This window comes from Artemia franciscana, chromosome 1 (assembly GCF_032884065.1).
Source record: "Artemia franciscana chromosome 1, ASM3288406v1, whole genome shotgun sequence".
In the NCBI taxonomy this organism is placed as follows: domain Eukaryota; kingdom Metazoa; phylum Arthropoda; class Branchiopoda; order Anostraca; family Artemiidae; genus Artemia; species Artemia franciscana.
The window spans coordinates 48,489,114-48,517,095 of NC_088863.1; the positions used below are offsets into that span (position 1 = coordinate 48,489,114).

General features: G+C 37.3%; 1 protein-coding gene across 1 annotated transcript; it reads right to left on the reverse strand.

The window, feature by feature from the left end:
* Positions 1-1,308: 1,308 nt before the first annotated feature.
* Positions 1,309-27,603, reverse strand: LOC136040393 (major facilitator superfamily domain-containing protein 12-like). Its single transcript, XM_065724693.1, has 4 exons — positions 27,564-27,603; positions 21,051-21,354; positions 8,359-8,566; positions 1,309-1,379 (listed from the first exon to the last, which is right to left on the reverse strand). Exons 2-4 carry the CDS (start codon positions 21,346-21,348, stop codon positions 1,331-1,333), a joined length of 555 nt encoding a protein of 184 aa, XP_065580765.1. The 5' UTR covers positions 21,349-21,354; positions 27,564-27,603; the 3' UTR covers positions 1,309-1,330.
* Positions 27,604-27,982: the final 379 nt, after the last annotated feature.

The window sequence follows — 27,982 nt, forward strand, 5'->3', positions numbered from 1 at the left end:
ATTAAATCTTTTTCAAAGTGTCAACTAGGTAAATACAACCACTCCTTAAAAAAAAAAAATAAAACATAAAAAGACGTGTCTGTTCCTGGGGAAAGTACAGAAATTCCCAACATTCCTTTCAGGGGAAACATTTCTGATTGTAGTGGCTTCATATATCAGCTCATGGGTACTCCTGTAATGCAAGCGAAAGTTGACGGCATATATCTACCGAAATTGCCCCCTGTTAAGTTGTTTTCCTTGTGTTTTCTATAAATCTACAAACTTTCTTGTGTACTGATAACTGCACTAATTACTGATAAACGAATACATATTTAGGATCACCGAAAAAGCTAATTCTTTGATTGAATATTATCAGTAGTTAAGCTCTTATGCTTTCATTATTGGGAAGGATCGTTATTTACTGAAGAATCTAAATTTTCTTGTTGCTCCAACCAAATCACATCGAAAAATGTTTGTGGAAACCTCGAAAGGGGTCACCCAATCACAAATTAGAACAAATTTTCCTGATTAGTGTTCGAAATCTATTGGCAGGCAGCCAACAATGGGGCAGCACAGATTTTGTCCATAGTTTTTCCCTATTCTGCTCTCTTTCCTTTGGTTTCCGTATAATTACTTTATAGTCCCAAATTTCCAGGCAGGGGTCAATCCCCCCTGCCGGTGCCCATGCTATTCGTGCTTCCTTTTACAACCTAATTTCAAACTTCATCATAAGGTGAAGTGCCTAATGTTAAATTACATCCGTTCTTCGATTGCTATTATCTAGTGGTGTTTATTTCAAATTTTCCACTTATCCTTCCCTTCCCTTCAATAAATGTTTTTGTAAATATGTACATAGATCCAGCAATGAAAATATAAAAGCCCCAAGCAAAATTATCTATTAGCAGTTGAGGCCATTTGACAAGATCCAATTGACAAGCTAGTTGGGGAGCAATCCATTTTCAATAAGAAGTTACTAAAAGTTGCTAAAACTAGGTTTTTCGTTTCACCTGACGTTGCTATACTAGCTGTAACAATAGAACAGTAGCTTAAAACTTACTTTTGTTACAACTTCTACTAAAAAACGGTATCAGAAATCTCTTTTAGAATAAACATGCATCATTATTATCATTGGTGCTATTATCAAATTAAAACATATTATGATAGTTCGTTGACTATCTGCCTTACTTCTTCCCTTGGAATGACGCTTGGACGGATGGATGATAGACTTATCAAAAAGTGAAATGACATCATACTTATACGATCCTAAATAGGGTTTATGCCAGATTTGCCTCTCACTCACTAAGACTATCTATCTTAGTAATAGATTTACGGTGTGTAAATCAAAGACTAGTCATGCAATACAGTAAACAGCAATGCTAGCAACAAATCCAGTTGCATTCCTAGAAGAACAAAATTATCAGGGCGGTTTGCTTATGTAAAGAAAAAATTCCAAGGCTTACGTATTACAGGCAGACTGACGAAACATTGCTTGTCAGATTTTCATTACTGATGTTGCTGTCTTTTAGAGGAATTAAATTTAAAAAAACAAGTTTTTTTAAATGAAAGTAAGGAGCAACATTAAAACTTAAAACGGACAGAAATTACTCCGTATATGAAAGGGGCTTTTCCTCCTCAACGCCCCGCTCTTTACGCTAAAGTTCGACTCTTTGTCTAAACTCTATTTTTAAAACAGTAAGAAACTTTACTGGAAAGAGCAGGGGGTTGAGGAGGAAAAGCCCCTTTAATATACGGAGTAATTTCTGTTCCTTTTAATTTTTAACGTTGCTCCTTACTTTCATTTAAAAAAACTTGTTTTTTTTATTTAATTTCTAGACGTTTAAAAATTAATGCATGTTTTGATCTTGGCTCTCCGCACATAATTAATTAAAATGAAATTTTTATATTGATTAATTGCAATTAATCGGAACATTTTGAGAAAAAAGGAGCGACGGAGCAGGCCTTGTTGCCCTCCAATTTTTTGCAAACGTTTTCATTTGTAAAAAAATATACGTAACTTATGAATTGATTTACGGAAAGAACTTACATATTCGTATGTTTTTATTGCGTGTATGACGGGGTTCAACCCTCGTCGATATCTCGCTCTTTACCCTAAAGCTTAAATGTTGTCCCAATTCCTCAAGAATGAGCTCTGAATCACAAAGACCGTAGAATAAATAGTTGAAATTACTAAAAATACTTTAGCGTAAAGAGTGAGGTATAACGAGGAGGTAAGCCCCTCATATGCGTAATAATTTTTGTTCGTTTTAAGTTTTAATGCTGCTCGTTATTTTCAGTAGAAAAAACTTTTCATATTTATTTTTCATTGTTTTTTCAAATAATGCTAGAAAATCCTGCACCTCCTTAATTGAAATTCTCTTCCCTCATAACAAGCTTCTCCGTGTAAATTTCCTCCCACGTAACCCAGCCCCCTCAAATCTCCCTCCTAAACAAAAAAAAATCCCCCTGAAAACGTCTGTACACTTCCCAGTAACCATTACTATAGCCTATGTAAATACAGGTCAAAGTTTGTAACTTGCAGCCCCTCCCACGGGGATTGCGGGGGAGTAAGTCGTCCCTAAAGACATAGTTATTAGGTTTTTCGATTATGGTGAATAAAATGGCTATCTCAGAATTTTGATCTGGTGACTTTTGGGGGAAAATGAGCGTGGGAGGGGGCCTAGGTACCCTCCAATTTTTTGATCACTTAAAAAGGGCACTAGAACTTTTACTTTCCGTTAGAATGAGACCTCTCGCAAAACTTTAGGACCACTTAGTCGTACGATCACCCCTGGTGAAAAAACAAAACGAAAAAAACAAATAAACACGCATCCGTGATCTGTCTTCTGGCAAAAAAAGCGAAATTACACATTTTTGCAGATATGAGCTTGAAACTTCTACAATAAAGTTCTCTGATACGCTGAATCTGATGGTGAGATTTTGTTAAGATTGTATGACTTTTAGGGGGTGTTTTCCTCTATTTTCTAAAATGAGGCAAATTTTCTCAGGCTCGTGACTTTTGATGGATATAACTGATCTTAATGAAACTTATATATTTAAAATCAGCATTAAAATGCGATTCTTTGATGTAAATATTGGTATCAAAATCTTTTTTTTTAGAGTTTCGGTTACTATTGAGCCGGGTCGCTCCTTACTACAGTCCGTTACCACGAACTGTTTGATGAAACCTCTGGGTCTTATAGGTTTAGTCCCAAAAATAGTTTACTCTCTGTTCAGAAGCGAAGACATTGTCATCGATTTTCGTCTGGCTATAGTAGTGTCCCTGCGGGTTAATATTTCATTCACTTTCGTTTCCGACCAGCGTTAAAATGCTTGTATACAAGTCCATTAAATTGGGGTTGAAATAATCCCTGGCTTTAGCTATGGATTTTGCAGCTCGAATGGTCGATCTATGTACAAGAAGGATAGGTCGAATTTCCAATATGGCTTACCTTTACGCTCATTTCTGGGGATTTTTACCAGTTTTGCTTTCGATTTTGAATGACACCTTATTAATTATCAGCCAACTGACAACTTTTTGAAGTTTAAATTTTTTAGGCAATTGATCTATAAAAATTTGTTTACCGGCAATTAGCCTTTTTCCAAATTACGATGTGAAGACGTCTGGTAGAATAGGTGTCTTTAAAACCTCTTTCAGAGGCAACGTTCTTGCGTTGCCTATATAAAAGAGCCATAAGGTTTCATAGTATTATTTTTTCCCTGAGCCACTTAATATGGAAGGAGTGGTTGTAGAAAATTCGAAGGGAATATATTCAACTGGAAATTAAAATTAATAGTGTCCTTTTCAAGAGTCAAAAATTATCTTAAGTCTCCTCATTTCAACGACCTTTTAAGCTGCCCTTCCGCCCAAAAAACTTGTTCAGAACTTTTGGCAGCCATTGTGATGACGTGATCTCTCGAAGCTCCCGAGGCAAGCTCGTATCGGCTTAACGTTTACTATTTCTTTAAATGCAAAGTTATAACAATATTATAGAAACTTTTCGTCACTTTGTCAAACGGAAATATCCAAATTTTGTGTTTTTAGCTGATTTGTCAGTTAAAGCCTTTTGAATTTCCTTTTGGGTTTTGGCTGTACCTTTAATTAGAGCTGTATCTTTCCCTTTCAGGACCTACATTTGGTTCATAAGGGTATCAAGTCTCTCAGATAATTTAAAGTCGATTTTTGGATTTACTCTGACTTAATTCCTTCGATTAAGGTATTTTATTAAGCTCAATTCTAGTTATTTCTCACTACTGCAAAATCAATCGTAATTTTTAGTTTCATAAAAGGTCCTTACAAAAAGTGACAAATCTTAAGGTTAGTCAATTTTCAGATTGAGTTATCTTTCAATAAGAAAATTGAGATAAAAGAAAATCATAAAACCCGCAACCAAATCAAAGTAAAATCTAAGGAGGACCTTCAGCTATTTAAAAGGTAATCATACTTGTTGTTAGGCTGATATAAAATGCAAACGTATATTCAAGTTAAGCTATGTAAAATAGCAGGTGTATGCGTTATTTATTGAACCAAAGAGGATTACCGAAATCGATTCATTAACAATAAATGAATTTATTAAGTATAATAATAAGGGGTTCTTACAGAAGTTTTACCCTACAGGATATATAACATAACGACCTATAACAATAGTTGCACTTATTTATCCGTATAAGTGGCCAAGCCTAGTATTAGGTTTCGTATATTTTTCCAATGCTCTTCAAAAAAGACCCTCGTAAACGATAATTCTTAACCATCCGTTCTGGACTACCTACATTTTTTTTTTTTTTTTTTTTGATGATTGATTAGAGACACATGGATGTCAAATAAGGCTGACTATGCTGAATATGCTGCCGTAATTTTGCCGCTTTTCAAAAAGGGAAATGCGGAGGAACACTCCAACTATAGACCCATATCCCTAATACCAACGATGAGTATAATATTGTAGAAAATTATTGATGTGAGACTGTCAAAATGGCTTGAAGTGTACAAAAAAATTAAGAAGAGCAATGAGGCTTCCGGGTCGGATACAATATAGCGGACAGAATGTTTGTACTGCATGCCCTTTCTGAAAAATATGGAAGAAGAAAAAATAAATTTTACGTGGCTTTTTTAGACCTCCAAAAAGCTTTCGATAGCGTGGATAGGGAATTACTGATAATGGAATTAGTTAAAATTGGACTACCAGGTCATTTTGCACAGCTGGTAGCTAATATGTATGGAAGTACAAAAGTAGCCGTTAGAGTGTTTGGAAAAGGAGATTCAAGGATATTTGAACAGACAAGAGGTGTTAAACAAGGAAGTGCCCTGTCACCTCGGCTATTCGGAATATTCGTAAACGACATTGTAGAATTCTTGGAGAAAAGATGGGCCCCAACCGTTAAGCTCGGCGACAGAACGATTTCGGCTCTGTTGTTAGCCGACGTCATGGCATTAGTAGCGAAAACAGCTCGTGAACTACAAATTTTAATTGACCTGATGGCAGAATACCTTGAATCGAAGAAACTATGTGTAAACCTCGGGAAGACGGAGATAATGATCTTCAATAAAGGAGAAAGAAAGAATTTAAACGAGAACGAGAAATTTCGGTTCAAAGGACAAGAGGTTAAGGTAGTGGAAAAGGCGAAATATTTGGGATTTACCCTGACACCTAACTGCAGTTGGAAGGAACATGTGAGCGAAATGTCAAAGCGAGGGAAAGCAGCAATGGGTGTACTATTACGTAATGACCTAGTGAAAAAGTCGAAGTCATTAAAAATCTTTAAGCAAATATTTGATTCGAAAATTAAACCGGTAATCCATTACGGAGCTGAGGTATGAGGCCTGGAGGCCGCGGAGAAGCTAGAATCAGTCCAGTTTAGATACTACAAAAGACTTTTCGGGCTGCACCAGACAACACATAACCAGCTAATCAAAGGTGACTTCGGCATCTTCTCACTGAAATTGCACCGGCTTTGTCAAGTATTTAAGTTTTGGTTGATATTAACCCAACTTCCTGAGGACCGATTGGCTAAACAAGCTTATGATGATTTGCTTCGAATTAATAAGAAAACTACTTGGACTCAACAAATCAAGAAATATCTTGACAAACTAGGCTTCTCTTATTTGTGGATGGAAGGAAACGAACCCGGGAACACACAATGCCTTCCAGAAATTATGCAGAGATTGTAAGACCAAGAGATACAAGAGTGGTGTTGTTTAGTACGTTCGTCGGAAACACTGAAGGAATATAGTAAAGTAAAAGAAATTTTTGAGGAAGAATATTATTTTAACGTAAATTTACCTTTTAGATATTTAAAATCATGGATCCAGTTGAGGGGAAATTGCCTCCCAGTACATAGGGAACAGAAATTAAAAAAAATAAGGGTACAAATGGTAAGTGTGGGTAATGCGGAAAAGAGGATAATAATTTAGCCCATTTCCTCATGGAGTGCCAGAAGCTTGAAAGTCTTAGGGATGAAATTTGAGGGGACCATCGGTTGGTGCTTCTTTCTAATATCTTACGTTCGTCGGAAACATTGAAGGAATATAGTGAAGTAAAATAAATTTTTTGGGAAGAATATTATTTTAAGGTAAATTTACCTTTTGGATATCTAAAGTCATGGATCCAGTTGAGGGGAAATTGCCTTCCAGTACATAGGGAACAGAAATTAAAAAAATAAGGTTACAAATGGTAAGTGTGGGTAATGCGGAAAAGAGGATAATAATTTAGCCCATTTCCTCATGGAGTGCCAGAAGCTTGAAAGTCTTAGGGATGAAATTTGGGGGGACCATCAGTTGGTGCTGCTTTCTGATATCCTGAGGTCTTCGATGCCTGGAACCATATGCAAAAAGGCATGATATGTGGAAAAGGCGGGAGAGGCTCAGTCGAGCCCGAGTGAATGAAAATAGGTATTGTTTTATATTGAGTATGTGTTCTGTGCAGCGTTGTATTATTAAATCATGTTGTGTATGGCCGTAGGGCTCAAATAAACTTTTCTTTCTTTCTTTCTTTCCATGCTGAGCCTTCAATTAAACGAATCAGCAAATGGGCTTCAGGGAATAGCTACTTCAGAAGAAGGTTCTAAATGGATATAATGGCATTTGAACAAGGCAGATTTTTGAATGATCATTCATAGATGACAACCAGAGCAAACTTTTTGTATAGTCTCTGGCTTTGTGGATCAGCAAAAGGTACGGCATATAGATAGAGTTTTTCAGAAGCAGAGTAGTGGGCGCACATAAAAAAAATATTCATGGACAAGACAAGTGTAAGCTTCACTCTTCTGATCGAATAGTCCGTATAGCTTTTTTTACATTCTAGGCTTTATACAATATGTCATTGACTTTGTAGCATCAACTGACCATGTTTGAGAAACTGTTAGTTAACCTGCAGTGATATTGACTATCCCATTGCGTACCATTCATGTAATAAAGCTTTCTGAGGCTTGGGACTTAGGGACTTGGAATCCAAGTCCCAGGTCCTGGGGTCACGGAAGTTAATTTTTGGAAGCCACATTGAAGCCTTCCCATTCATGGAAGAGTTGAATATACACTAATTTCTAAGTTTTACATCCGATACTGTATGCATGGCTATGGACTTTGACACATCATTTGATGATGCTTTCAAAAACGATTAGTTGTCCTGTTCTGATGTTTATCTATCCCTTAGATATCAAACATAACTTAAAAGTATCGAGGCTTGCGAATTAAGGATTTTGCATACAAGTCTTGTGTCCCACTGACTACGGAAGTCAAGCTTCGGAGTTCTAGGAGTTTTAAGCCTCTTGCTTTCATGTTGATAACCCTAGTCAATTTCTCCTTAGTGCCCGAAGCTAAGAAAAGCAAGTTCTCCTTTGTGAGGATATAATACTTCTTGGTTAGGTATTGATCAGCAGTAAAAAATAAAGATAAAATCAATAAAATGTTTAAGATCGACATACAAAACAAGCAGATTGTAGCACACAGTTTTGGTACATATTCTTAAATGGAAAGAAACCGAACGTCTTAAGGAAAGTAGTCAAAAAACCTTAAACCACTCTAAGGTATAAAACAAATATAATATTTGACCCACCGTGACACGCAAAGAATAAAGTATAGTAAACCCCATAAAATAAAAATATAAAAAAAGTTGAAAGAGCCCATGTCTTTAAGTGTAACGCGAACGCAGAGCAAAACGGAACATATCCAACCCCTTAAGGCTAAAAATGGAAAACATCCGCTGAAAAAGGTTAACTGGGTCTGAAAAAATGAACATGATATATCTTATTTTAGTTTACCCCCCCCCCCCCCACACACACACACTGTCCCAGATAAACAGTTTTAGGGGCTGGAAATATTCTGCATAAATGGAAATATAAAGAAGAGTATATTATTTATAATAAGTTTATATATTCTTTAAATCTTACTTGTACGAGCTAATCTCGATCCTCTGATTGTTAGTTTTGGCTAGTATAGGAATGAGAGCCATGTGTGATATTTGGACAATTGCCCAGCCAATTTGAGCCAAAGCCACAAACGTTCCATACCACAAAAGAATACCCCATTGGCCATACTTCTCACAGCCATAGCAAGGTAGAAAAAGTGCAGGAAAACCAAGGATTGTGCATATAGCTCCTAAGGAAAAACAACTAATGTAGGTGCAATATCCTTAAAATCAAATTAAAACACTTAGCAAGGCTGTAACGGGAAATAAGAGAAAAGTAACTGAATTCAGAATCTAGCCAGGATAATTTCTTCAGACAAATATATTGGTTTCAAGCGGTTCAAAAGTACCCCGAGGCTCCACTAATCCACATATGATATGTTCATCTGACGTAATCGATAGGTCTTATGAATCTCTTGAACATTCCCTGGTAGAATAAACCCCATGGAAAGCGAGTTCCACATGAACATATCCTATTTTAGAGAATGAGCTGAGTCACTGCATGTTTCTCTATTATTTTTTGTTCCCTTTTCGTTGGACGGTCAAAGAGCTCCACAGAGGGAAAGAATCAGCCAGGCTCCAGCCTATTAGCTGGTGACCAACTAAATGGCGTTTTATAACCTTTTGTTTTATCGGATAAAAGGTCTAAAATAAATTTCATTCTTAAGGACTGATTGCACCTTTAGCGAGGAATGTGACACTGAGGGCCAGCTTGGCTTGGGGTGTAATCTCCTATGGGGAGTGGGGTTGCAACCAACACCCAACCTCAGTTGATCGCTAAAATTAAAGTTGGTTCTAGGGCACTCTAGTCGGGACTCTCTGGATCTAAAATTGGGACGGCAATTTGTCAGTTTTATTGCCGCGGATTTAGAGTATTCTAAAAACAGACTGCTAGTTGCTACTGTTGGTGCTCATGAAAATCGATGAATTAATGCAAATGACATGGAAGTGACGTCATAAATACAGGGTATACCAGTTTTTTTAGAGGGGGGATTATTATGTTCTAAAATCGTTATACTAGCAAGAGAGAGGTCAATCTTATATATAAAAGGAAACAAGTGACAAAGCTCTGTTGATCTATTATCTATAAAAGCACCCCCCACCACCAAAAAATTGTGTTATAATGTATCAATGGCTGCCCTACAAGGCGATGGATCTCACTAAAATGGAGTCTTCGCCTTTTCGGTACCCAGAATGATAATTTATGGCATTTAAAATTGGCGCTGTTTTGGAACCCAAACAGCACGGTGAACAGAGTCGACCAGTCTGTTTTGCGTAAGTTCCAGCCTCTCTTTTTTAGCCTTCTGTCTCAAAGTTGAATGATCTGTCTAAAACTTATACAATCTGTCCAAAATTTAGGCCAACAATAGTGTGGAATTCTGATTTTACTCGAGAAAAAGAGCTTTCCATTTGCTTTCTGTGACGCTTGACAAAAGGCGTTAAATATCTCTTTCCCATTCAAAAGCTTTACCTCTCATATGACTAGATAAACATGTCCTATTATTTACAATAATCCAATGCAATCACTCAATCAATCGGTTTGATGATACTTCTGGTCCGAATTTGGGGACGTTCTGATACGGTATTGAATAAAAAAAAAACAAAAAAAACAGTTTTTTGTATATCAAACAGTTCGTGGTAACGAACTGTAGTAAAGAGCGACCCGGCTCAATAGTAAACGAAACTCTAAAAAACGGAATTTTGATACTAAAATATTCATCAAAAGAATCAAATTTTCATGCTGATTTTAAATATATAAGTTTCATCACGTTTAGTCTTTGTCATCAAAAGTTACGAGCCTGAAAAAATTTGCCTTATTTTAGAAGATAGAAAAAAACACCCCCTAAAAGTCAGAATCTTAACGAGAATCACACCATCGCATTCGGCGTATCAGAGAACCCTACAGCAAAATTTTCAAGCTGCTATCTACAAAAATGTGGAATTTCGTATTTTTTGCCAGAAGACAAATCACGGGTGCGTGTTTATTTGTTAGTTTGTTTTTTTTTTTTTTTCCCCAGGGGTCATCGTATCGACCAAGCGGTCCTAGAATGTCGCAAGAAGGCTCATTCTAACGGAAATAAAAATTTCTAGTGCCCTTTTTAAGTGACCAAAAAATTGGAGGGCACCTAGGCCCCCTCCCACGCTCATTTTTCTCCAAAGGTAACAGATCAAAATTTTGAGATAGCCATTTTGTTCCCGCATAGTTAAAAACCAGAATAACTATTTCTTTGGGAATGACTTACTCCCCCACAGTCCCTGGGGGAGGTGCTGCAAGTTACAAACTTCGACCATTGTTTACATATAATAATGGTTATTGGGAAGTGTACAGTCGTTTTCAGGGGATCTTTTTTGGTTTTGGGGGTGGGAATGAGGGGTGGGGGCTATGTGGAAAGATCTTTCCTTGGAGAAATACGTCATGGGGTAACAGAAATTCAATGAAAAGGGCGCAGGATTTACTAAAATTACTATAAAAAAAAAAACAATGAAAAAATAAACATGGAAAAGTTTTTTCAATTGAAAGTAAAGAGTAGCAATGAAAATTAAAACGAACAGAGACTATTATTTAGCCAAAAAAGGAATTAATATGCAAATTTCATTTTAATAATTTATGTGTGGAAAGCCAAAATCAAACATGCATTAATTCAAAAACATAAAAAAACTAGTTTTTTTTAACTGAAAGTAAGGAGCGACATTAAAACTTAAAACGAACAGAAATTACTCCGTATATGAAATAGGTTGTCCCCTCCAGAATCCCTCAATCTTTACGCTAAAGTTTGACTCTTTGCCACAATTCAGCTTCTTAAAACTATTAGAAACTCTAGCGTAAAGAGCGAGGGATTGCAGAGGGGACAATAATTAGGGGGGCGCAATAATTTTTGTTTGTTTTAAGTTTTAATGCTGCTCCTTACTTTCAGTACAAAAAAACTTTCTATTTTGTTTTTTCCTTGTTTCTTCAAATAATGATAGAAAATCCTGCGTCCCTTCATTGAAATTCTCTTCCCCCATGAGAAGTTTCTCCATGGATATATCCTCCCCCTTAGCCCTCCCCCCAAACCAAAAAATTCCCCTGAAAGCGTCTGTACACTTCCTAGTAACCATTACTATGCGTAAACACAGGTCAAAGTTTGAAACTTGCAGCCCCTCACACGGGGACTGCGGGGGAGTAAGTCATCCCCAAAGACATAGTTGTTAGATTTTTCGACCAAGGTGAATAAAATGGCTGTGTCACAATTTTGATCCGCTGAATTTTGGGAAAAAATGAGCGTGGGAGGGGGCCTTGGTGCCCTCCAGTTTTTTTGGTCACTTAGAAAGGGCATTGGAACTTTTAATTTCCGTTAGAATGAGCCCTCTCGCGACATTCTAGGACTACTCAGTTGATACGATCACCCCTGGGAAAAAAACATAAAAAAACGAACAAATAAACAGGCATCCGTGATCCGTCTTCTGGCAAAAAATACGAAATTCCATATTTTTGTAGATAGGAGCTTGAAACTTCTACTATAAGGTTCTCTGATACGCTGAATCTGAGGGTGTGATTTTTATAACCATATATTTATAAAGATTTTTATAACTATTTTATAATAAGATTGTATAACTTTTAGGGAGTGTTTCTCCCTATTTTCTAAAATGAGGCAAATTTTCTCAGGCTCGTAACTTTTGATGAGTATAACTGATCTTGATGAAACTTATATATTTAAAATCAGCATCAAAATGCGATACTTTTAATGTAACTATTGGTATCAAAATTCCATTTTTTAGAGTTGCTGTTACTATTGAGCCGGGTTGCTCCTTACTACAGTTCATTATCACGAACTGTTCGATCTAACGCCTGCCAAATATGCACATGCTCGTTTGCAGTGTGGAAGTGCACTGGTCCAAAACAGCTATGCTGGGAAGATATGTCTTAAAATGACCATGATACATATGGACCAAGTTCAACACCGTGCTTGCTAATTCCGGTTCCCTAGGATATACACTAAATTAAACTTCTTCTTTTCTAATAATTTTTTGAGTTTAGTTCTAAGATGTGCTACTAAGCATCAACTTACGAAAATTTAGCAGATGAGAAGGTGAGGACAAGGTGGGGTTTTTTTCGTTATAAAAAGGAAGATGCAAAAAAAGTTTTTTCTAAGGTCTAAGATGGGGGTTTTTCAATTTTCAGTGGTAAAAGAAAGTTCAAAAAACAAATTTTTGATATTTAAGGGGATAATAATTGGGAGTCTTCCTCCTTCCTACCAATCAAAACAACTATTGAGGGGTTGGACCTCTGATAAATTTCGTCTTGTAGTTTCCTTCTCTTAGAACAACCGCGGATAATTTGTATAAGGCATAAGCCGAATCAGAATAATAAATTTATTATTATGACTTCATGTTTTTCGTTCTTAGGAAGGGGCTGGAGGTAGTACAGTGATAAATATCTTAGGGTTTTTTTTATCGTATCAGCGCTACTTTCCTTTTCAAAAGCGCGACAATCCAAATGTGGTGAAACATGTGACTTGCTAAAGAGAGTTTAGAAAAAAATTTTTGATAAAAAACTGAAGCAAGCATATAACTGCTGGTAAGTAAAGGCTTAAGGTGTTTTATGACTTGTAGTCTACAGGAGTGTACAGAGGTGCGGCCTCTGCATCGCATTTGATAAGGGATTGCATATGATAATGCATCTGTAAACACAGGGGTTCATGGTGGACTAGGTGCGTTGTTTCAGGAATCTTTACCACACCTTTTTACGCTTGGATACACAAGCCATTCACTTGCGTTATGTGCTAGCTATGCATCCAAGTTTCTTCCGGATGGATTGAAGCTCTTCCTGAAAGATGTTATAAGCTATCAAACTTTATGTTGAACTTATGCGCGTTACCTCACTCAAGTGCTGGTGCCAAAAGACAGTTTTCTTAACTGACAAACATTAAAACTATGTTGCGAAATCGGTTGGAAGTGAAAACTGTGGATTTTCTCATGCATGTAAAGCAAGTAGTTACTCCTAGCGCTGTGTCGGTGGATCAGTGGCAGATTCTGCTAATACTACTTAACGAATTTTCGAGGTGGTACTGCAACGCAGACGACAAGGATGAGTAAATATAGAATGAATCTGAACCTGACCTAATTGACTGAGAATCAGAAAACCAAATAACTTAAATCAGATTGTAGTAGCCGAAATCTTTTTCTCCGAAATGGTTAACCACTAGAAATTGATTTTTTTTTTTTTTTTTTAGACGAAAGCTAAAGCTTTGAACAGATTTCTTGTACCAGAATTCTGCATTAAAGTTTTCCTCCATGCTCTCTCATTCTTCTAGTTTTCTCCTTTATTTCTTGAAAAACTTGGCCTTTTCTGAACCCAGGGTGTGCCTGGACCTCTTTATAACGCTTCTGAATTGGAATCCTATTCACTCTGTATCTGCTCACTTTTCGTAAGCCTTCATAACATAGAATGCACCGTATGTGAAATCTAGCTAAGTCTTTCCCTTGTAAAAGTCTTTTCATGCTGTCTAGGTTTTTTGGTTCGGTCCATCTTGAGCCGCGAAGATGACAAAGACCTAGCGCAGAATACTTCGGATTTGCCTAGATATTTGTTGTGCACCATTCTACTTTTGGTGAAAATGATTGCAAATAAACAAGCCTTTCCATTGTCTTTTACAGACGCCGTCGACCTCTTCTCAGAAAAAGAGAGTGGGCAAAAAGAAACGGATTTTCCTCGAAAAATCATAGCTATTCTTGACACCAAAAAGTCTTTTTCTTTGATTTTCTGTGCTTTTTATGGCACTTGGTATTAACCAAATGACATATAGCAATCGTCAATTATGTCGGTCTGTCTGTCTGTCGGTCCCAGTTTTGCTACTTTAGGCACTTCCAGGTAAGCTAGGACGATGAAATTTGGCAGGCATATCAGGGACGGGACCAGCTTAAATTAGAAATAGTCGTTTTCCCAATCTGACCATCTGGGGGAGAGTGGGGGCGGATTAGCTCGGAAAAAATAGAAAAAATGAAGCATTTTTAACTTATGAATGGGTGATGGGATCTTAATGAAATTGAATAAAAAAAAATAGTTTTTTTTTAACTGAAAGTAAGGAGCGACATTAAAACTTAAAACGAACAGAAATTACTCTGTATATGAAATGGGTTGTCCCCTCCGCAATCCCTCGCTCTTTACGCTAAAGCTTTTAATTGTTTTAAAAAGTAGAATTGTGGCAAAGAGTCAAACTTTAGCGTAAAGAGCGAGGGATTGCGGAGGGGACAACCCATTTCATATACGGAGTAATTTCTGTTCGTTTTAAGTTTTAATGTCGCTCCTTACTTTCAGTTAAAAAAAACTAGTTTTTTTTATTTAATTTCTGAACGTTTTTGAATTAATGCATGTTTGATTTTGGCTCTCCGCACATAAATTATTGAAATGAAATTTGTATATTAATTTTTTTTTGGCTAAATGGCTTTCTCTTAGTTTTGATCAGACGATTTTGAGAAATAAGGGTTGGGGAAGGAGGCTTAGCTGCCCTCCAATTTTTCGGTTACTTAAAAAGGCTACTGGAACTTTTAATTTTTAACGAACGTTTTTATTAGTAAAAATATGCGTAACTTAAGAATTAACTTACCTAACAAACTTTTATATTCTTATATTTTTATTATGTGTACGAGGGGGTTTTTACCCTCGTTAATACCTCGCTCTTTACACTAAATCGTAAGCTTTGTCCCAATTCTTTTAGAATGACCCCTGAATCAAAAAGGCCGTAGAATAAATAGTTGAAATTACTAAAAATACTTTAGCATAAAGAGCGAGTTATTTATTTCCTCCTAAATACCTCGCTCTTTATGCTAAAGTATTTTTAGAACCCCTCATATGCGTAATAATCTCTGTTCGTTTTAAATTTAAATGCTATTCCTTACTTTCAATTGAAAAAACGTTTTCATGTTTATTTTTTCATTGTTTTTTTATAGTAATGCTAGAAAATCCTGCGCCCTTTTCATTGAATTTTTCTTCCCCCATGACATATTCCTCCAAGGAAAGATCCTCCCACATAGCCCCCTCCCATCAACCCCACCCCCAAACCAAAAAAATCCCCCTGAAAACGTCTGTACACTTCTCAATAACCATTACTATATGTAAACACTGGTCAAAGTTTGTAGCTTGCAGCCCCTCCTCCAGGGATTGTGGGAGAATAAGTCATTCCCAAAGACATAGTTGTTATGGTTTTCGACTATGCGAAAAAAATGGCTATCTCAAAATTTTAATCCGTTGACTTTTGGAAAAATATTAGCGTGGGAGGGGGCCTAGGTGCCCTCCAATTTTTCTGATCACTCAAAAAGGGCACCAGAACTTTTTATTTTCGTAAGAATGAGCCCTCTTGCGACACTCTAGGACCACTTGGTTGATACGATGACCCCTGGGGAAAAGAAAAAAAACAAAAAAAAAAACAAATAAACAACGCACCCATGATTTGTCTTCTGGCAAAAAACGGAATTCCACATTTTTTTAGATAGGAGTTTGAAATTTTTGCTATAGGGTTCTCTGGTACGCCAAATGCGATGGTGTGATTTTCGTCAAGATTCTATGACTTTTAGGGGACGTTTCCCCCTATTTTCCAAAATAAGGCAAATTTTCTCAGGCTCGTAACTTTTGATGACAATGACTAAATTAATTGCAACTTATATATTTAGAATCAGCGTGAAAAGCTCCTTACTACAGTTCGTTACCACGAACTGTTTGATTTGATGTTTGGAATGATATTGTGTCTCAGAGCTCTTATTTTAAATCCTGACCGGATCTGATGACATTGGGGGGAGTTGGAGGGGGGGAAACCTAAAATCTTGGAAAACACTTAGAGTGGAGGGATCGGGATGAAACTTGATGGGAAAAATAAACACAAGTCCCAGCTACATGATTGACATAATCGGAACAAATGCGCTCTCTTTGGGGTTGTTGGGGGGGGGGTGTAATTCTGAAAAATTAGAAAAAATGAGGTATTTTTAACTTACGAACCGGTGATCGGATCTCAATGAAATTTGATGTTTAGAAGGATATCGTGTCTTAGAGCTCTTATTTTAAATTTGACCGGAACTGGTGACATTGGGCGGGGGGAGTTGGGAGGGGGAAACCTAAAACTTGGAAGACACTTAGAGTGGAGGGATCGGGATGAAACTTAGTTGGAAAAATAAACGCAAGTGCTAGATACATGATTTACATAAACGGAACGGATCCGCTCTCTTTGGGATAGATGGGGGGGTGGAGGTTGTTTCTGAAAAATAAGAAAATGAGGTATTTTTAATTTACGAACAGGTGATCGGATCTCAATGAAATTTGATATTTAGAAGGATATCGTGGCTCAGAGCTCTTATTTTAAACCCGACCAGATCTGGTGGCAATGGGGGGGGGGAGTTGGGAGGTGGAAATTTAAAACATGAAAAACACTTAGAGTGGAGGGATTGGGATGAAACTTGGTGGAAAAAATAATCACGAGTCCTAGATACATGATTGACATAACCGGGACGGATCCACTCTCTTTGGGGTAGTTGGGAGAGGGGTTAATCCTGAAAAATTTGAAAAAATGAGGTATTTTTAACTTACAAACGGGTTATCGGATCTCAATAAAATGTGATATTTAGAAGGATATCGTATCTCAAAGCTCTTATTTTAAATCCTGACTGGATCTGGTGAAGTCGGGGGAAGTTTGGGGTGGGGAGCCTAAAGTCGTGGAAAACGCTTAGATTGGAGGGATCGGGATGAAACTTGGTTGGAAAAATAAGCAGAAGCCTTACATACGTGATTTACATAATTGGGACGGATCCGATCTATTGGAGGGGCGGGTTAATTCTGAAAAATAAGAAAAATGACGTATTTTTAACTTACGAAGGAGTGATCGGATCTTCATGAAACTTCATATTTAGAAGGACCTCGTAACTCAGATCTCTTATTTTAAATCTCAACCGGATCAAGCGTAATTGAGGGGGGGGGGAGTTGGAGGAATTTTCTAAGGAAATCTTAGAAAATACTTAAAGCGGTGAGATTAGGATGAAACTTGATGGGAAGAATGAAAACCCGTCTAAGATACGTGACTGACATAACCGGACCGGATCTGCTCTCTTTGGTGGAATGGGAGGGGGGGGGGTAATTTTGAAAATTGAGGTATTTGTAACTTACGAAAGGGTGACCAGATCTTAATGAAATTTGATATTTAGAAGGATCTTGTGCTTTAAAGTTCTTATTTTAAATTCCGACCAGATCCTGTGACGTTGGGGGGAGTTGGAGGGGGAAACCAGAATTCTTGGAAAACGTAAAAATTGGGGTATTTTTATCTTACGAATAGATGATCGGATCTTAATGAAATTTGATTTTTAGAAGGAATTCATGTCTCAGAGCTCTTATTTCAAATCCCGACCAGATCGTTTGACATTGGGGGGAGTTGGAGGGGGAAATCTTGGAAAAACACTTGGAGTGTAGGAATCGGGATGAAGCTTGGTGGATAGAATAAACAAATGTCCTTGATACGTGATTGACAGAATCGTACTGGATTCGCTCTCTTTGGGGGATTTGGGGGGAGGGGTTCAGTGATTTGGCGAGTTTGGTGCTTCTGGACGTGCTAGGAGGATGAAAATTGATAGGCGTGTCAGGGAGGTGCACAATTTGACTTAATAAAGTCGTTTTCCCAGATTCGACCATCTGGGGGGCTAAAGGGAGAGGAAAAATTCGAAAAAATTAGGTATTTATAACTAACGAGTGGGTGATCGGATCTTAATGAATTTTGATATGTAGAAGGACATCGTGACTCAGAGCTCTTATTTTAAATCCTGACCGGCATTAAGCCTCTTATTTTCCTTTTTAAATCTAGCTATTGATTCATAGAATTTTGTTAGAGCTCATACCATATGATCTCTTGGCTCTTAGCTCTTCTCGCCTCGTCACAAGTGCCATATGAGCTCTTAGCTCTTTTTCTTTTTTATTTCAAAAAAATAATGAGCTCTTATTTCAAAGAATTTGACATTTCTTTGTTTTTTGAAGAATAAATTAGCTTTATACAAAACAAGTGATATTTGTCTTGTCATTATGTCTCTCCTTATCAAGTTTGATCTCCTAGTTAATTGATCCCATGAACACATTAATGTTTGGATGAAATAATGCTGTCGTTGTGTATTTTTGCGAGAACAGCGTCACCAAACGCGTTGGCGAAAGCCAGGTGAAAATGATTTGAACATGTTCCAAGCCATGCGCGTTTCACACGCTTTTCGATATTAGTCTGCAGGAAATGGTCGACAAAATTTTGCAGAAAATCTAATATGCTACTGAAGAAAGCGAGGGCAATTAAGCCGTGTCGGCAGTGACAGACATCGTATCTGTCGTCTGCTGGCGCAAATCTTTTAAGCCCTGTCTTCATTATGGCGTTTTCAGACCGAGATGGCTGAGGCCGCTCATAGTGTTGACAGATTTTGTCGCCGTTTTCGTTTTCTCTCCGTACAGAGTAGACGACATTTTGACTGAAAACATAAAAACTAGACAACACATTTTGTCAGTCATCTTAGTTGTACTTCAGCTTTTCTTTACGGTCCTCTAACACCGCAAACGTAGCACAAATGATTAAGTATCTTCTGCAGTTCCTGAAATAAGACTGCACTTTCGGATTTCTTGTCAAAATTGACGAAAATGAAAACTATTGTCCAAAAAGCAGCAAAGCCGGCTCTGTTGCCAGAAAATGTCACAATAAAAATGGGGCTTTACTGAGTTTTCAGGAGAAGAATAACTAGTAAAACCAAAGGTTCCAGAGAACCCGAGAAAATTGTACTGAATTTTTCTTCTTCTTTGCTTATTAGGCGATTTGAGGTTTTACATGGGATTTTATTATTTGAAGAACCGCTTTGCTTTTACTTGAAAAAGAAGAACGCAAATCTGGTACTGAAGTTGCGAGAAAACCATCTAAAGCCTTTTTTTGTCAACTTTTAAAGTATATTGGCTAATTTTCTAGGAGGACACTAAAAGTATATCTTTTTTCCTGAATTTGACACTTTAGTCCAAAAAAGGTTTGGCATCCCTGCTGCTAGTTTCCTGTCCCCAGCCACTAGCATCGCTACCGCTAACTTCGTCCCAAAAATAAATCGGGTTATCATAACTGTATTGGTATCTAAGCTGTGCTCCCGACTCGGGTACTGAGACACTGCCTCTTGTTTTACCGTGAAGAGAAGCTATCGTGACATTTATTTCATCGTGATCTGTTATCTAAGTCATCTTTTTACATGCCATCTACCGTCTAAGTATTCCCGAAGGTGATAAAAAAAAAAAAATTCTGATCTTGGTACCCACCTCTCTGCCATCTTAGAGAAAATATGTAGAAAATATTATACTCTACAGCTAGATTAGTCTACCGACGTGCAATGCCTACCTCAACTGCTTGTTTTTGTGCGTTATATACGGTATTAAGACGTGCATGAAGTCTGAAAGCCAAGAAATCTTCTAATACAACTTATTCCCGTATAAAAGAAATAGCTTTACAATAGAAAAACTGTGTTGGTATACAAACGACGGTGCGCAGGCTATTTGTGATAAAAATAGCAGTGTGGTAACGAGAGTTTTTGAACAAAATTTGAGTGCTTTGTGGACACAAGAGAGGCACTGATTTCCAAAACATTGCTCGATGATTTCAAAACAGCACTTGATATACGTGAAAATTGTAAATTATATTAAAACAAAACCTTTACAATCCTGCCTATTTCAAAAACTGTGTGAAGAAATCGGTAGTGGTGATGCATCTATGCCTCTGTATACAGAAGTTCACTGGTTATTCAGGGGAAAAGTACTGACACGATCAGTGGAATTCCGTAATGAAGTTGTAGTTCACTTGGAAGGAAAAACCGAGTATTTTGAGCATCTACTAGGTGACGAACTAACTCTCAAGCTCACTTATTTGATGGCTATTCTTCCAAATTTAACAAATTCAGTTTGTATTTGCAAGGTCCAATCGGATCAGACATTTTTGCAGACATTCCAGTATCTTTAGACTCTAAGGATATCGGAATTGGTTAGCAGCTACTTCGACTTTATGTATCTTTGTTTCCAATTAATTAGCAGCTACTTCGACTTTATGTGTCTTTGTTTCCCGAATTTTGCAAGGTTTTAACCAGAGTTTAGATCTAAACAAGCACTAACACGCTTACTGAAGACTTGACTTTAGTGAAAACTTTTTCTGATTATAAACAAATAAAAACAGACAAAAATTAAAACAAAAAGCTATTTTATTCAATTTAAATTTAACATCAATGTTAAAATTAGTGTTAATGGTTAACGTAAAATTAAAAGGAGTAAAAAAAAAACAATGCTGCCGAGGTTTCGTTTTGGGAGGGCTTATTTAATTCTCCTACTGACTTGGTAACAGCGTTGAATATGTCTTAAAACGTAAATTTCGCCTAATAAAACTCAGAACTTTTCCAAAACCTAATCTGTATCTTGCTTATATTTTATTTGAAAAAATATGTGCGAATAATATGAAATAGGCAATTAGTAGGCCTACTTATAGCCTTAACAAGGAGACTAGAAAAAGAAAGAAGGGGGACTCTTTAAAGTATTATACATGAGCTAAGAAAAGTTGAAACTGTTTTCTCAAAATCTATGTAAAAGCTTTCTAATTTTAGAACCCCTTTCTGGAACAATTAAGTTGAGGTTTTATATCAATACACAACTCGCTTGAAAAGAAATATTACCAATTATATGCCATCCTTTATATGGTCTTCCACAACACAGGGCCTTTCCTTTTCCTTTGCCTTTCCCAAGGCCAACTAGAGGAGTAGTTAAGCCGTCTATGATCTGACCAATTAGTAGAAGCGTTCCAGCTTGAGTGCTTTCCATATTGAGTACGTATTGAAAATACACAAGAAGATATGTGAACCAGAGAGACGAACAGAAATCATTTAAAACGTGGCCAACACTGTAGCAAATTTTTATTTTCAATTTGACCTGACTCTTTTCTTGGTGAAAGTCATTGCTTGATGCTGATTTCATCTTCCCCTAAAAAAAAGAAAAAAGAAAAAAGTGGAAGTTAACGCCCTAAACTCGAACAGTATGAAAAATATAAATTGCCCCGTTCGCCTGTAAGTCCAGGGGACTTGTCAGTCATGTGTAAATTGTAAAACTCAATCACTGACCTGAAACTTTGGCTTTCAAGTTTTTGTTTAGTACCACCGGACTGATTTTAATTAAGAAATTCTTCAAGCTTAACTTTTTACTGCTTCCAGTGAATTTGCTGCTTTTTCGAAATCTTTTTTGTGACTCCCTCATGCCCTATCTAAGAACTCTTACCTTTTTCTGGCTCCAATTGGATGCTCAGTAAGCCCCTTTTTTGGCAACCTATCATATTTTGTTATTAAGCAGAACATGACCTAACCACCTCAATTTTTATTGCACTTGGTATTAACCAAGTGACATATAGTGATTGCAAATTCTGTCGGTTTGTCAGTCTGTCGGTCTCGGTTTTGCTACTTTAGACACTTCCAGGTAAGCTAGGACGTCGAAATTTGGCAGGCCTATCAGGGACCAGACCAGATTAAATTAGAAATAGTCATTTTTCCGATTTGTCTATCTGGGGGAGAGGGAGTGAGGAGGCCGGTTAATTTGGAAAAATAGAAAAAATAAGGTATTTACAACTTACGAACAGGCTTATGGGATCTTAGTGAAATTTGATGTTTGGAAGGATATCGTGTCTCAGAGTTCTTATTTTAAATCCTGACCAAATCTGGTAAAATTGGGGCGGGGGGAGTCGGAGAGGGGGACCTAAAATCTTGGAAAACACTTAGAGTGGAGGGATCGGGATGAAACTTCGTGGGAAAAATAAGCAGAAGTCCTAGATACATGTTTGAGATAACTGGGATGGATCTGCTCTGTTTGGGGGAGTTGTGGGGGGAAGGAGGGTTAATTCTGAATAATTAGATAAAATGAGGTATTTTTAACTTACAAAGGAGTGATCAGATCTTAATGATATTTAATATTTAGAAGGACCTCGTGATTCAGACCTCTTACTTTAAATCCCGACTGGATCCAGAGTCATTACGGGGGGAGGGGAGTTAGGGGGAACCGGAAATCTTGGAAAACACTTGAAGCGGAGAGATCAGGATGAAATTTGGTGGGAAGAATAAAAACAAGTCTAAGATACGTGACTGACATAACCGGCACGGATCCACTTTGGATCCGGTGACATATGGGGGGGGGGGGGTAGGGGGGACCTAAAATCTTGGAAAACGCTTATAGTAGTGGGATCGGGATTAAACTTGGTGGGAAAAATATGTAGAAGTCCTAGATACGTAATTGACATAACTGGAACGGATCCGCTCTATTTGGGGGAGTTAAGGGGGAGGGTTAATTCTGAAAATTAGAAAAAATGAGGTGTTTTTAACTTACGAAGGAGTGATCGTATCTTAATGAAATTTCATATTTAGAAAGATCTTGTAACTCAGATCTCTCATTTTAAATCCCGACCGGATGAGTGTCATTGGGGGGGGGGGCGGGAATCTTAGAAACCACTTAAAGTGGAGAGATTAGGATGGAACTTGGTAAGAGGAATAAAAACATGTCAAAAATACGTGAATGACATAACCGGACTGGATCCACCTTCTTTGGTGGAGTTTGGGGGGGAGTAATTCGGAAAAATTAGAAAAATGAGGTATTTGTAACTTACGAACGGGTGATCAGATCTTATTGAAATTTGATATTTACAAGGATCTTATGCTTAAGAGCTCTTTTTTAACTTCTGACCAGATCTGGTGACATTGGGGAAGTTGGAGGGGTAAACCGGAATTCTTGGAAAAACGTGAAAGTTGAGGTTTCTTTATCTTACGAATGGGTGATCAGATCATAATGAAACTTGATATAAAGAAGGATCTTATGTCTCAGATGCCCTATTTTCAATTCAAATCGGATGCGGGGGTTAGAGGGGGGAAACAAAAATCTCGGAAAACGCTTAGAGTTGAGAGATTAGGATGAAATTTGATGGGAAGAATAAGCACATTTTATAGATACTTGGTAATTTGGATCGGATCTGCTCACTTTGGAGGAGCTGGGGGGTGTCAATTTGGAAACATTAAAAAAATTGAGGAATGTTTAACTTAAGAACGGGTGACCGGATCTTAATGAAATTTGATACTCAAAAGGAAATCATGTCTTAGAGCTCTTGTTTCAAATCTCAACTAGATTTGTTGACTAGATTTGATGTTGTTGGGGGGTGTTGGAGGGAACCGGAAATCTTGGAAAACGCTTAGAGTAGAGAAATCGGGATGAAACTTTGTGGATAGAATAAGCAAATATCGTAGATAGGTAATTGAAGTAACCTTACTGGATCCACTCTCTTTGAGGGAATTAGGGGTTGGGATTCAGTGTTATGGCTAGTTTGGTGTTTCTGGACATGCTAGGACGATGGAAATTGGTAGGCGTGTCCGGGAGCTGTCCAAATTGACTTGATAAAGTCGTTTTCCCCGATTCAACCATCTGGGGGGCTGAAAGGAGAGGAAAAACTAGAAAAATTGAGGCATTTAAAACTTACGAGTGGGTGATGGGTTCTTAATGAATTTTGATATTTAGAAGGACCTTGTGACTCAGAACTCTTATTCTAAATCCTGACCGGTATTACGCTTCCAATTTTTCCTTTTAAATCAATCTATTGATTCTTAGAATTTTGCCAGAGCTCATACCATATGCACTCTTGGCTCTCGGCCTCGTCACAAATGCCATATTGATATTACAAGATAGTAGGGTTTCGCGGCACCAAGGGGCTCTATCTTTGATGTAGCAGTAGTAAACAATTTTAGCCCAAGAACGATCATTAATACCCTTCATCCTCCTAAAAAAGGCTCAAGCGAAAATTCTGAGACAGGCTATCAGTTTAGAAGTACTAAAATAAAAAAAAACAAGTTTTTTACCTGAAAGTAAAGAGCGACATTAAAACTTAAAACGAACAGATATTATGCTGTCTATGAAAGGGGCTGTTCCCTCCTCAACGCCCCCCTGTTTACGCTAAAGTTTGACTCTTTCTCTCAACTTTGCTTTTTAAAACAGTAAAAAACTCTAGCGCGAAGAGCGGGGCGTTGAGGAGGGAACAGCCTCTTTCATATACGGAGTAATTTCTGTTCGTTATAAGTTTTAATGTCGCTCTTACGTTTCTGGCTCTAATTGGAGCCAGAAAAAGGTCAGAGTTCTTAGGTCACAAAAACAAATTTTTTGTTTAATTTTTGAACGTTTTTGAATTAACTCATGTTTTGATTTTGGCTCTCCACAGATGAATAATTGTTGCAAATATTGTTTTTTGGCTAAATGGCTTTCTAATAATTTTGATCGGATGATTTTAAGAAGAAAAGAGCGAAAGAGAAGGCTTAGTTGCCCTCCAATTTTTGGTTACTTAAAAAAGGCAACAAGAACTTTTAATTTTTTACGAACGTTTTATTAGTAAAAGATATACGTAATATACAAATTAGCTTACGCAACGAACTTCTATATTCGTATGTTTTTGTTACGTATATAAAGGGGATTGCCCCCTTGTCAGTACCTCGCTCTTTACACTAAAGCTTAAATCTTGTCCCAATTCCTTAAGAATGACCCCTGAATCACAAAGGCCGTATTATAAATAGTTGAAATTACTAAAAATACTTTTGCTTGAAGAGCGAGGTATTAGGAGGTGGTGAGCCCCTCATGTGCGTAATAATTTCTGTTCACTTTAAGTTTTAATGCTGCTCCTTACTTTCAGCTTAAAAAATTTTTCTATCTATTAATTTCATTGTTTTTTTAATTTTTTGGGGGGGCCCCCTTCATGGAAATTTTTTTCTCCCAAGACAAATTCCTCCATGAAAAGTTACCCCCACATAACCCCCTCTTCTACACCAATCCCCCCAAACCAAAAAACCTCCCTGAAAATGTATGCACACTTGTAAGCACTGGTCAAAGTTTGTAGCTTGTAGCCCCTCCTATGGGTACTGTGGGGGAGTATATCGTCCCCAAAGAAATAGTTATAAGATTTTTTGACTATGCTGAATAAAATGGCTATCTCAGAATTAGCGTGGAAAAAATTAGCTTAGGAGGGAGCCTAGGTGCCCTCCAGGTTTTTGGTCACTTAAATAGAGCACAAGAACTTCTAATTTTCGTTATAATGAGCCCTCTCGCGACATTCCACGACCACTAGATCGATAAATCACCCCTGGAAACAAAAGTAACTAACAAACAAATAAACACGCATGCGCGATCTGACTTCTGACAAAAAATTCCAAATTTTTGTAGATAGGAGCTTCATATATTTACAGTAGGGCTCTCTGATACGCTGAATCTGATGGTGGACTTTTCGTTAAGAGCCTACGACTTTTAGGGGATGTTTCCCCCTATTTTCTAAAGTAAGGCAAATTTTCTCTGGCTCGTAACGTTTGATGGGTAAGATTAAACTTGAAGGAACTTGTTTAAAATTAGCATTAAAATACGATCCTTTTGTTGTAGCTATTGGCACCAAAATTCTCTTTTTTCGAGTTTTGGTTACTGTTTAGCTGGGTCGCTACTTACTACAGTTCATTACCACGAACTGTTTGAAAAGATGAGCTGCATAGCCTCTGAGGTTAAAGGCAAGCTAAGCTGTGGCAGATTTGCGCCTAAACTAAAATACATTTTCAAACATTTCATAGTAACGAACTGTTGTAAGGACTGACCCGGCTCAATAGTAACCGAAACTCTAAAAAAACTGAATTCTGATACCAATGGCTGCACCAAAAGAATCAAATTTTAATACTGATTTTAAATACATAACTTTCATCAAGTTTAGTTATACCCATCAAAAGTTACAATCCTGAGAAAATTTGCCTTATTTTAGAAAATAAGGGGGAAAGCCCTATAAAAGCCATACGATCTTAACAAAAATCTCATCATCATGTTTAGTGTATTTATACTGTTGAAGTTTCAAGCACCTATCTCCAAAAATGTAGAATTTTGTATTTTTTGCCAGAAGGCAGATCACGGATGCGTGTTTATTTTTGTACTTGAGAGGGGGCACCTAGGCCCCCTCTCAAGCACATTGTTTCCCCAAAGTCATCAGACAATTTTAAGATAGCTATTCTGTTCAGCTTAGTCAAAAACTCAATAGCAATGTCTTTCGAAATGACTAAATCCCTCACAGCTCCCGGGGGAGGGGCTGCAAATTACAAACTTTGACCATTGTTTACATATAGTAATGGTTATTATAAAGTACAGACGCTTTCAGGGGGAATTTTTCGCGTTGGGGTGGGAGTGGGTTGGGGATTACGTGCGAGGATCTTTCTATGGAGGAATTTATCATGAGGTAAGAGAATTTCCATGAAGGGGGCGCAGGATTTTCTATTATTTTTTAAGAATATTTCTAAAGCCTTGGAAAGTGTTGAAGGAATACATTTAAACTAAGTTTGCACTATAGATACCGACCAGGAGGTGGGGGAGAGGTGACAACTACCATCTGATTTCAGAAAAGGCATTTTTCAAAAGAAATGTTCGTTTAAAATATTTTGGAAAAAGTTATACTTAAAAAGTCATAACTAAATAAATTTCTTGTAGGGGGTGAGGGTGAGCTTCACCATAGATGGACAAATCCTGTTTTATCGTGTAGATCAAGTATACATGAATGAGCCTTTACTTCCAACGCAATGTCATCCACAAATCAAACTTTGGCATTAGCGCCTAGAGAGGCTGAGGAAGGGGAGGAGGATATCCACATATATAGGATAACTATAAACATTACGCCATTATGAATATGTAAAATTTCAAACGTTTTGAAATGCTGTTCGTCATTTGTTACCCGCAAGAATGCTCTTAGGATATTATTCGTTAAAATTTAAGTAAAGAGTAGAGAATTTATATGGACCGCGGTCCCCCTAATATCAACGCTATTGTTCGCTTGTTTTATGTTTGAATTCCATCTGTTTTTCAGCTGAAAAAGCAATTGCAATTAGTCAAATAACTAAAACCTTCTTTTAGCCTTTGATAATGCCTACATGTCACGGGACATAGCTATAATTTTTTTTTTCCAGTGAAAGGAAAAGCAATCCATCAAGTAGGGGGGAGGATCCCCCTGCCCCCTGTCAGATATTATCTCAACATTCACATCTGAGTTTTTTGTGTGAAGGGGGGAATGGTATAGATAGGATCAGTGCCCCCTTGCTCCTCCTATCTGGATCAGTATCGATTATGAATCTCAATCTAAATAAAATCTGAAAAAAGTTTCTCACCCTTTTTCTGAATTTCTTGTAGATGGTTACTCAAGCTAACCTAATACGTTACTAATACCTTGATTATTATTCCATTAGTAACCCTTATGTAACCACCTTGAATGTATTAAACCCTCTTATGGATTCAAATGGTGTTTAGCTGTTTGCTTTTAGCAATTTTTTCCAGTTGAGCAGAGGGGTATTCCATAATCGGGTAGTCAATGGTAATAACAAGAATTTTAATGTAATTTCAAAATCACTTAATATAGTGATTTATCAAATCTTCAGCCATACGTGCCATTCTTATAAAAGGGTTTAAATCAATTGTTATCAAGAAATGACCTCTATCTGCTGTAGCTCCTCCCCATCTGTCTCATATCCAATTTGGTCAGTTCAGAATTGTATGCAGTTCTGTGTCGTATAATTCTTCGTATATCCAG